General features: G+C 31.1%; 2 protein-coding genes across 4 annotated transcripts in view; one reads left to right on the top strand and one right to left on the bottom strand.

Moving 5' to 3' along the window:
• Positions 1 to 1,349, top strand: part of LOC118199111 (uncharacterized) — a 73,845-nt gene extending 72,496 nt beyond the window's left edge. For all 3 annotated transcript variants that reach the window (XM_085819835.1, XM_085819834.1, XM_085819836.1), the window contains one exon: positions 1,124 to 1,349. In XM_085819835.1, the coding sequence (XP_085675961.1) occupies positions 1,124 to 1,185 (62 nt within the window). In that variant the 3' untranslated portion in view covers positions 1,186 to 1,349. The remainder of the gene's footprint in view (positions 1 to 1,123) is intronic.
• A 2,188-nt stretch (positions 1,350 to 3,537) lies between these two features.
• Positions 3,538 to 12,062, bottom strand: part of ECSIT (evolutionarily conserved signaling intermediate in Toll pathway, mitochondrial) — a 36,999-nt gene continuing 28,474 nt past the window's right edge. The window contains exon 5 of the mRNA XM_085819833.1: positions 3,538 to 6,728. Within this exon, the coding sequence (XP_085675959.1) occupies positions 6,424 to 6,728 (305 nt within the window). The 3' untranslated portion in view covers positions 3,538 to 6,423. The remainder of the gene's footprint in view (positions 6,729 to 12,062) is intronic.

Raw genomic sequence — 12,062 nt, 5'->3', positions numbered from 1 at the left:
TTAATCCAGCAACAATACAGATGCTATTTTGTATAATTTCATAACGAACTTTGAAAATTTCCTTAGCTATGCATAATTTCTACACGAGGTTTCATATATCATTGGCACTATTGCTGTCACTAAATACTACCTATCTACAGTGTTGTGTCCTTGGGTAAGCACAAGCAATATCCCCTCACCTTACCTCTAATGCAGAATAAAATTTCCCTAGTTATGTGTTGCAGAGTGATGAGTGAACAGCAACGGCCTAGGAGTATGGAACAACATTTTGTGATAATATTTCTCATTTGAAAAAAAAATGTCATCTCCTGAAATGTGTCAGACTCGAAGCACAGTATGGGAAATATTTTGTCTCTAGGAACCAAGCACTTGAAGGGTAAGTCCTTCACTGAGGGATCATACTGTGTGCAGAATATAATCACCCTCGAAAACACTGATCACGTGAATGCAGTTATTCATGAGAACAGGTATATCACTATCAACGAACCAGCATTGATGCTTTCAATTAGTGTTGGTAATGCAGCGACATTGTGAGAAAACATTTGCACTTAGCAAGGTGTATGCTAGGTGGATTCCATGCATGTTGGCATATGAGAACAAAGTGATGTATATGCAAACTGGTATTTCTCTCATACAGCAGTTTGAACAAGAATGTATTTTGTAAGTCCATAATGACTGCCAATGAAATGTGGGTCCATTACTATAATCGAGTTCCAGGCTTAAACACCACTTGGGAAGGCATGCAGTTTATGGATAACAATGCCATTGTCGCTAATGCTCAGGAGTGGATTCACAGTCAGATGAAAAACATCTATGAAAAAAGCATGAAAATGCTTTAAGAATGCTGGCAAAAATGTTTCAATTCTGGAGAGGAGTACGTCAAAAAGTAACATGTTCAACTCATTCATTCACAATAAAGGTTTTGGTTAAAAAAAAATCCTGCTCATATTTGAACCACCTTGTAATATTAATAGTATCATACTTTATATTAAACATGTAAAATAATATCATTTCGTTTGAATAAACCTGCAAAATCACTTTATTTGTTGATATAAGTTTTGTTTATTGCAAAGTATTGTAATTATTTTACATTTTGTATGTATTCATATATTTAACTTTTCAGGTATATCTCTGGTTGATGCTCCTATTAGAAAAGTACACAAAAACATAATTTACCCTAAATAGACAACAGAAATACCTAGTTGCAAACTCAGCATTCTAAATTTTAAAAACAGATATATTATTAGTTTGATTTTTGTATCTTAAGACATTTAATGTTTCAATAAATGAATAAAATATGTATTCAGAAGCAATCTTTGTTTTCCATGCATAACTTTCTCTTTCATACACACCAGAAGAAAATAGTTTTGCAATTTTAAGAATATTTTTACACAGTTTGAAGCATTAAAAGACTTGATTTTTAAGAAATAGATATTTTATGCAGAATCAAAATTTTTCTGTAGAATGAATTTAAAAATTACATTACAGATAAAAATCTATTATGGTAGTTATTTTAATTTATTGTTATGACACTATTAAATAACCAATGAATACACAGTCTCTTCATGATTAGAAAAAAATTAGCAAGGAATTGGAATCTGTTTCTTATAACCAATATTAGTGCAAAAGAAACAAAGTACTTTTACAAATAACAATTTGGAGAAATATCATAATCAACAACTAGAATAAGCACTTTTTTTTCCAGCCCAAAGGAGCATTAGCCCAGAAGGGCTATTAGTCTCGAAATGACATTCTGGGTTTGTTCACCATAAACGGTGTATCACTTTTTAAATTGTTGCCACCAAATATTATTGCCCTGTACTACGTTTAAAGAAATTAAATAATGAAAATTCGGCATGAATGTTTCTTACACTGAGAAAACAACGGTACCTAGAGCCATCAAATTTTGAATGACATAATCCTCCACGCAAAATAAGCACCTGGAAGCCCAAATTTTGAATTTTGAGTTTGTTTTATTATCTATTTCATATTTTGTAAACTTTTAATGAATTTTTGATTAACAAACTCATTGATTTCAAAATGAACAATGGCAACACTGCACGGAAAAAAAAAAAAAAAAAAAAAAAAAAAAAAAAAAAAAAAAATTTATCTTCAGTGCACAAGACTGACCGTTGGAAATTCCAACAATATGCTCTTTTTGAATATTTTGCGATATTGCTGTTGAATTGAATTTTATGTGGTTTAAGTGCAAAGAACATGATATTTAGTAAATAAAGTTAACACATGAAACATTAAAAAAATGCCCCTCTGGGCATAATATAAAATTTGAAAAATCTGAAAAAGGCTTCATATTTTTTTTTTTTTTTTTTAGCTCAAACAGCATTAGCCCACAAGAGCTATTAATTTCATTTTGGCATTTTGCATTGAAAACTTAAAAGGTTGTATCACTCTTCAAATTCTTGCCACCAAATATTATCACCCTGTATTATATTTAAAGAAATTAAATAATGAAGAATCTGCTTAAATATATGCATGTTTCTCGCATTGTGATAAAGTAATAGTACCTAGACCCATCAAATTTTGAATAACGCAGTCCTCCACTCGAATTTGGGCATCTGAAAGCCCAAATTTGGAAGTTGGAATTTGTTTTATTTATTTCATATTTTGTAAAACTTTGACAAATTTTGATTAACAAACTCAACCATTTCAAAGCGAGCAATGGCAACACTGTACGGGGGGAAAACATTTTTATCTCCAATGTGCGAGATTGTGTATTGGAAATTCTAAAGATATGCTAATTTTAATTTTTTTTGTGATATTGCTGTTGAATTTAATTTTATGGTTTAAGTGCAAAGAACATGATATTTAATAAATAAAGGTAACACACAAAACATTAAAAAAAAAAAAAAAAAAAAAAAGTCCCTTTAGGCATAATATAAAATCTGAAAACTTTTTTGGGGAAAGGGGGCTTTGCTGGTATGTTTCATACACATAAAAATCCCTGTGCAATTTTCATTTTAAAGGGAAAAAGTTCTGAAATGATGAACACTTCGTTTCATATGGACAAATCAGAGAATACAGGTATACCGAGCTAAGCATTAGACAGCAGTTTGGGGAAGAAATGAAATTAATGTGCAAGCTTGAAATCACTGCGTGCAAACTAGTCTTGCAGTAGACTTGTCATATAAGCGATCAGAGATGATACCATATTCTAGAAATTACTCTTTTTTATTGCCTGTCAAACAGAATCAAATTCATTCTTTATTGAATTTTTAAGTATAAAAGAAAAACATTTCCATAAATTACTTTAAATTAGATCTTGAATTTGACATAATATAGAAAATAGGGAATTTATGTAACCGAGTGGCCAAATTTAGACTTTCTTTTATGTTTAAAGATTGACTTTTCTTATATATGCAAACACTTTTTGAGCTATTTCTTTTTAGGGTGTATAACTGAAAATTTCTTATTATGGCATTCAGCTATACCTGTAATCAATATTCTTAGAAAAAAATAGATGACACTTTTTTCCCTTGTACAAAATTAACTATACACAATTAATATAAGCAGTTGAGCTAATTTATAAATCTAGACTTTTTTTATTCAAATTAGTTCACCTAACATCCAATTTTTTCAGAAGGGAGATCATTCTTCCCTTTTCAGAAAACCATGTATGAAAACTACAGGGTACATGAAGAAAAAGTGGACTAGTTTAAAGTAATAATCCATCTAATACAAAGAAGAAAAAAAAAGTTGCAGAGACAAGGGCAAGAAAAACCTCAATTTGGTTTTCATTCATTTAAATATACATATTTTTTATTTTACAAAGTTATAAAGTTGCATAACATATATAAATTCTCTTTCAATAAAAAAATTATACTGTTGCGTGCCTATGGCTTATAATAAATGCACAAAGAACTGATGATAGTTTGATAAAATTTATTTTATCCAAAGAAATGCTCCATGGTTCTGGAACTTTCCACAAAAATACTCCCTCAGCTCTTCACAGTATCAAAGCGCACATCAAGAATTACACTTCAGGCTACTAGGAACGTTAAACACAACAGAATGCACAGTGCATCGAAAAGGCAAAGCTTTCATGGATATCTCAATACTTGGAAGTCAATCTGAACTAATAACTGAAAAACTGATTCTCTCTCTAGTCTTATATAATTTTCCCCATCCACCGAGAAATTTCTAGTTTGCCGGAAATGAGGGCTGGATATGGTTACAATTCAGAATCAATCACATTTTTATTCAAATATGACACCCATGACAGTTATACAGGGACAGACCGTCGTCCAGCGATCGCCAAATTTGGCGACTTTTGGAGATTTGTTGCCAAAACATCGCCAGCCTGCCAATATCTCGCCGAATCAGCATGATAGCCATTTACTCAAAGTCAAATAGACTTAACCCTGTATTCTAATTTTTCTGGCAGCGAATCCTTTCTCTCAAGCTTTTCATGTTACATTATACAGAAAAATAATGCAATTTCAGACATAATTTTACTATAATTATCTATGTACAAAATTCGTAACAATATATTCTGACTCAAGAGTACAAAAGTCATTTAAGAAATATTTATACATAGCACTTTTAAAATAATAAACAAAAAACAAATCACTATGATTAATTAAGACACAATAACACGCCGAATAAATAAGAATTCAGAAGTCAAACAACAAAAATCAGCGTTATATTTTTCTGCTGCCAAAATTATTCAAAAAACATCTTCTATTGGAGAACTGGATTTTCTAGAGGCATTTCACATTCAAAAAAATCTTTCTGTTCTAGTTAACGATCCTAATTCCAATCCAAATTTGCCTTCGGCTTTTAGAGAAATTATGTTTTAGTTCTGGTTTCGCCAACAGATGGCGCCACTTGCTTATTCTTGTCCAGGCTTTCTTATCTTATCTAATCATTATTTCCTATCTTGTTCATTTGCGGTTTTGCAGCTGAAGATGATGGTTTGGTAAAACCATCGAAACTAGTCAATATAACGCTGATTTTTGTTGTTTGACTTCTGAATTAGCACTATGATTAAAATAGTTTTGTTTAACAGATTTGAGCAAAGTTTGCAAAATAAGTTTCTGGAAGCATATTCTTTTATATTTGTTCTCATTCAAAGAGAATATAATAGAATTCTTACACAGTGAGATTTTTAGAGAGTAAGATTCTTAAGCACAGAAAGCAGGATTCTTCAGATGAAATATTTCATTAAAAATATATTCTACAGATTGAAAACTGCTTCAGTAATTTGCCATGTGGTCAAAAGAATTTAAAACTTGTCATCTGAGAAAACTTTATTATAGTATGTACTAGATTCTTAGTCATGACCAAATAATACTATATAAAAAATGTGTAGATTACTAGTTCATGGAACAGAAAAGCCCCAGCTGTAGATTCTAGATGCTCTATGAGATTTATACAATTGATGCTCCACATAAGTTACTATTCAAAGCCTCAGGTATCTTTACTTAATTCATTAAAACCACAGAGTTTTTTAACACTTGCAATCTATTACAGTGCTTTTCATAAGGCATACTCATCAACGATATCATCCTAAATTTTCAGGAATATAATTTTCTGTAGGCATAAATGCAAAAGAATTCAATATTTCTTGATTTAAATATGACTTCAAGCAAGCCTTTCTCAATTTCAGCATGGTGAAAATTTCTACATTACAGCTAGTAATACAAGAACTGCCATAAAATCCATATGTTAACTTATACATTAGGATAAGTAGCTTGTAAAGATACATATGAATGGAAAAAGGAAATTCTTTTGCCATTTTTCCCTTTTCAGAAATAAGATCCTGCCAGTTGCACAATTCTATGATAAATTTTCAGCATCAATATCAGACCGATGGATGCTTACTGTACTTTCCTGTGTCATCTGAATTAAAGCAAATTACAAATATTTGCAATATTCTACTACCCCATTTTTAAGATGATGTTGAAATGAACTGTGTACACTCATCGCAGCAGCTGCTGACCTGCTTCATTGAAAAAAGGTCTTGTTTTGTAAGCACGCCAAAGAAACTTCACAGAATCTGCTTTTCTGGGTCTACTGGAGCTTCACTAAATTGTTCATAATAGAATATTAATTTCCTTCACTCAAGTTCTAATAATTTTGTACACAGGTTCCAAATATTTCTGCAAGAACATCTAATGCATCTTGAACTTCAATGACAACCTATATCCATTACCCTTACAATGAGACAAGAATTCTACCACATCTTCTGAAAGATAAATTAACTAAAGTTTCACAAGGGGATGTTAAAATAGATTTTGTGCTGCTGAGAACAATTTGGTTGGCACCCTAGATGGCTGCCTATGTTGCCTATGCTTACAGCTGGGTCCGGAGATGAAAAACTGCTTTATAATGTTTGGTTGCAATGAAATAAAGACAATGAAACTTAAATAATAACAATAAATAATAAATTATTTTCTTTAAAAGCTACACATTTTTTACATTTCTAAACTCAGCTTCATCTGAATCTTCATTTAGTTTTTGACCAACATTGAGAGCAACAATAGAGCCAGGTGAAGATCGTATTGTAAATAACACAGGAATGCTGTCCAACTTAGGATTTGCATTGCGAAGGAAACGAATCCATGATAATAGAGAGTCCTTACTTGATGTCCCAGTGCAACAGATACCCATAACTATTCCATCTTCTTGTTCATGGACAGATGATGGTTTAACAGTGAGATATGTTGGCTTTGGTTCACCAAACATAAATAAAGATAAATTCGACACATCTAAAAATAGAAATAATGATTTCTTTTAAAATTCTGCATGGATAACACAGAAATAATTCATACATTTTTACATTAAATTAGTAAATAGAAAATTACAGCATTTATAAGACTTTTTTAAATTCACTAACATGAAGTTTGAGATTTATGATGATGGAAAAGAAAAAGGACGTTTATCATCATATCAAAGTAAAAGGATTAAATGATTAAAAGTAATATAAAGAAAAATTTTATTACTAACAATGTTATAAAGGAAAAAATATGTAGCAAAATTAGTTACTTATTTTTAAAAATAAATAAGCAAAATTTATCAATAACTTTTAATACAATGATGCAGTTTCAGGAAACAAAGACATGCTAAGCTCATTACAGATTCATAGAACAACTATGTTGCTTATAATATTACACATTATATCTTGCTTTCATCTGTAGAATAAAATGCAATACAAAAGTAAAGCCTAAATTATACAGCTATGTATTCTATGTGAGGGGTTTGCTCCATGGCCCCCCTTTCACTATTTTTAGGTGGTTATTACCCCCATTCCAAAACTCAAAATATATATATCATTTATTTAAATTTACATTATTTTTGGCATGTTTTATAAATTAAGCAATAATAACTACAGAAAATGTCAATAAATATCAAAACTTGAATAAAAAGAGTTCTTTATATTCATAAAATAAAACTAAATGCTCAACAGGTAAATAAAAGGCTGACAGCATTTCCACCTGAAACTATGAAATTCTCCCGCTGGAAATTCCCCCAGTTCAAGTATATAAACATTTGGAATTCCCAATACAGTACTAACTTTTGTCCCATATTATTCCTTTAAAAATAATACTTGGTGACAGTATCCTTTTATGTGTAAAGTGATTCAGAGATTGAGGGTGAAAAATTTTATTTTTCATGACAGCTCGTCTTTATAATGAACATATTTTTGTTACATTAACATAATTCCAAGAATATATTTAATTGTTATGAATGTAATATGTTGTCCCCAATCACACACTTATTTTAAATATGAAATACGAGAAGTTTTGGATTATGTCATAATATATTTTTTCTAAGGAAGTCCATTCAGAATTTCAAGTAAAATATCACTTCCAGTTTATCAATTTCAACCAAAATCTAATACAGTCAAAAGTCATTAATTCGGATACCCATAATCTGGAATGATCTATAATTCGGACCTCAAAGCTACAAACTTTCTGCGCATGCATCGCGTTGACGCATGCACATAGCCGTTTACGGATACGCATAAGACCTTTAAGCTGCGCATATGCGTGTGCGCAAATGCATAATACATTTACGCACGCGCGTTTAATGTATAACGGACGGTATAAGCTAAAATTATCTATTTCAGTTAATGTTGCAGATTGCGTTGTTCCTTAATCTTCGAATTGGATCTGGCTTATTATTTTTTGCAGACTGTTAGATCAATTTTATAAAAATAAGCTTGAACTTTCGATTATGTCAAATAGAATTTCTGATACTGGAGCTGCCAAAGGATCTACAAAGCGAAAGTATGTTTCAATGTCCATCAAACAAAAAGTGGAATTGCTGCAAAAAATGGATAAAGGCATGAAGAAAGTGAGAGAGGTTACTGAAAACGAAAAAATTTCAATTGACAAGTTAGTCGGTATTCTTGGCACAGCAATTACAGGACTTGAACAGCGGAACTTTGTAACTGAACAAGAAATTATGTCTGTTTATATAGAACTAAAGAGAAAGTATTAGCACATAAAACAAAGCAACTTAAACAACTTACATTGAAAGAAATGTTTAATAAAGTAAACAAATAAATATTAAGCTTTTTTTTTTGTAAATTTTTTAGATCATGATTGTTCTTTATTTCATAAATTACGGTTTCATATTTTTAATGTTATAATTTCTGCATGCCATCTTACCAGATTTAAACTGATAATCTATAATCCGGAAAAATCGATAATCTGGAATCGCCGAAGTCCCAACGAGTCCGGATTAACGACTTTTGACTGTATGTGGTTCCTATCAATATACAAGTCTAAAATACTAAATTTGAAATGTTTTGGATTATGTTTCAATACAGTTTTTCATTAAAAACTGTTGTGGGCTTCAAGTAGCTGTCGTTGACTTCTGGTTGATTATTAAAGAACTGTTATGAGCTTCCGTATCACTTGCAGTTGTTCAATTTTACCCAAAATCTAATCAATTCTTTATATGAATTATGGGTAGAATATAGTCAGGGTTCATAGCCACATTTTAGTTAAAAAATAAGCACCTATAAAGCACTTTTCAAGCACATTTTAAGAAAAAAAAATAAGCACTTGTCTAATTACATTATACACAACTGCATAACCTTAAAAATTAGACTTGTGATTTAAAATATGAGAAATGCAGTATTTATTAAGAGAGAATAAGCATTACCCCAAAACCATGGAAAATAATTACTTTTTTTTTTTTTTTTTTTTAATTTTAAATAACAGTTCAATTTACAGAACTAGTTTACAATGACAGAAGAAAAAAAAAAAAACTATGCAGAACTAAACTATATTAGAAGATTTAATGATGAAATTTCAGTTCAAAATAGAGAAAATAAATAATAATAAGGCATATTTATTGTATTCGCTTGGAACCTAATAAATTTATTTTTCCACTCATATTTAAATAATTTAAATCTAAATTCTGAACATTTTCTAAATTTTCATTGTATATCAGTTTTCCCCAGATACTGCAAGCAAAGTAATTTAAGTAAAAAAGGGGAACAGTTCTGAAATCAGAAGGCAGAAATTTGATTCATGCAGTCATCCTTTAACAGTAAAAGCTTAACTAACCCGCATACTTGGAAATTGGCGAATATTCGGACACTCGAGCATAATTTGAAAAAGAGGAGCTGGGGGGGTAGACTGTAGCCGCTCTTAAGATTTTTCAGCTAAATAAATGCTTCTGACGTTTCGATATGTGAATCATATAAAAATAAACCAATGGAACTGAAAAATATTCTGCTTAGCAAGCACAGTAAAACTCTCATAAACAAATCTCGGACAGAACATCAAAATTAATTATCTCTGCAAGATATCGCAAATGATATTGCGCAATATGTGTGCCATTATTCTTCCCTACGTGATATTACACAATCAGAATCAACAGCTGCCAGTATTGTGAGAATAAAGAACTAAATAACTGGGGTGTTTTTCATTCTAATTTTCAACAGACGGCGTTAAATTTCCGGAACAGATTCATTCTTCGCTTGGGTTGGTAGACCGCAGAACTTTTAGTCCTATTCAATCCAGATTGGAAAGTGATTTAAAAAAAAAAAAAAAAAAAAAAAAGGTCCGTTGCTTGTTTTGCAGTGAACTGTAACAGTTTCAATATTCGAGATTTTGCGGAGAAAGGGGAGAACCTCCCAATCTTCGTACTGTATAATGTATTGGCCAAAAAAATGAAATTATTTTGACTATTTGATTACTTTCCCTTTATTTAAGCCACTTCGAATATTATTTCTTAGTAAGCTAATCTGTGTTAAAACACAACCATTTTTGGAAGTTTACTATACTTCAGCAGTTACTGCAACTATGTTATTATAAACATTTATACATATGCTCATAATATAAGCATAATGATCATAATAAACACAAATATGAACTGACCAAGTGGAACGAGAATGCAAATTATTAAGATCTTGATAAAATTCAAAAGTGTGTAGTATTTGGGTGGGAGGAAAAGAATGCCGAATGTACCGGAATTTTCTACTGCTTTCGCAATTCTTTGACCAATAGAACGACAGGCACATGTCTGTACTCTTCGTGCACACCAAAGGTTACCTTAATGCAGAGAAAGGGGAAAAAGCTATTTCCGGGAGTATGATTCACCATCTGACATTCCATATTAGGAAGAAAAGTTGTTTATTTAGTTTCAGCTTGGGTAATGGGAAAAATAGCGCACTCATTAAAAACAAACAAAAAAAAAAAAAAAAAAGCACTAAAAGCAGAAAATAAGCACTAAAAACAAAAAAATAAGGGCTTTATAGAAAAAGTAAGCACCTATAAGGGCCTTTATATTTTATTTTCAAAAATAAGGACTTATAAGCACTTATAAGGACTGCTACAAACCCTGATAGTAATACTGGAAATTAAATATGGAATTATAACTTTTTAGAGGTATCATGCAGGAGTTATCAAGGACCAAAAAACATCACACATATACAAATATAAATATCATAGTAAGAATAGTTAAAAGCATGTAGTGGGGATCCTATTTCATGCCTATTCTCTGAAAATTCTCATTGAATTTTTGAACTGAAACCATTACCTCCCTTTATCTATGTATATACATTGGCTGCAGGTAAAAAGGGTAATTTTTAAATGTTAAGTTATAAAAACATGCATACAGTCAAAAGTCATTAATCCAGACTCGTTGGGACTTCGGCGATTCCGGATTATCGATTTTTCCAGATTATAGATCATCAGTTTAAATCTGGCAAGATGGCATGCAGAAATTACAAAATTAAAAATATGAAACCATAATTTATGAAATAAAGAACAATTATTATCTAAAGGGTATCAAAATTTACAAAAAGAAAAAGCTTAATATTTATTTGTTTACTTTATTAAACGTTTCTTTCAATGTAAGTTGTTTCGTTTCATGTGATAATACTTTCTCTTTAATTCTATTAAACACACATAATTTCTTGTTTAGTTACAAAGTTCCGCTGTTCAAGTCCTATAATTGCTGTGTCAAGAATACCGACTAATTTGTCAATCGAAATGTTTTCGTTTTCAATAACCTCTCTGTCACTTTCTTCACTATCGGAAGGGAATTATAATGACGAGGAACTTGATTTAAATCATATCAAAGACGGAGTACATCGAGATGAAATACTACATTTAGTAAGGAATTATAAGCCAAATAAAATGAAAACATCTGCCCTGAAGATAAGGATAGTGCTGACAGATCAACTTCCAATTCATTGCGTGCCGCGCCCTCCCCCCCTTGCCGCAGAGCAGCGTGAAATTGATAAACAGATTTCAGATTTCAAAACATACTTTCGCTTTGTAGATCCTTTACATATTAGTAAATATATATCGGAAATTCTATTTGACATAATCGAAAGTTCAAGCTTACTTTTATAAAATTGCACTAACAGTCTGCAAAAAATAATAAGCCGGATCCAATTCGAAGATTAAAGTACAACGCAATCTGCAACATTAACTGAATTAGATAATTTTAGCTTAGCTTATACCGTCCGTTATACATTAAACATGCATGCGTAAACGTATTATGCGCTTGCGCACATGCATATTCGCAACCGTAAAAGGTCTTACGTGCACGCGTAAACGCCTATGCGCATGCGCAGA

Source organism: Stegodyphus dumicola, chromosome 7 (genome assembly GCF_044657685.1).
Source record: "Stegodyphus dumicola isolate Sdum_Otavi_A_Nest chromosome 7, ASM4465768v1".
Lineage (NCBI taxonomy): Eukaryota > Metazoa > Arthropoda > Arachnida > Araneae > Eresidae > Stegodyphus > Stegodyphus dumicola.
The sequence above is the reverse complement of the archived record's forward strand: the minus strand, read 5'-3'. Positions and strand labels throughout refer to the sequence as shown.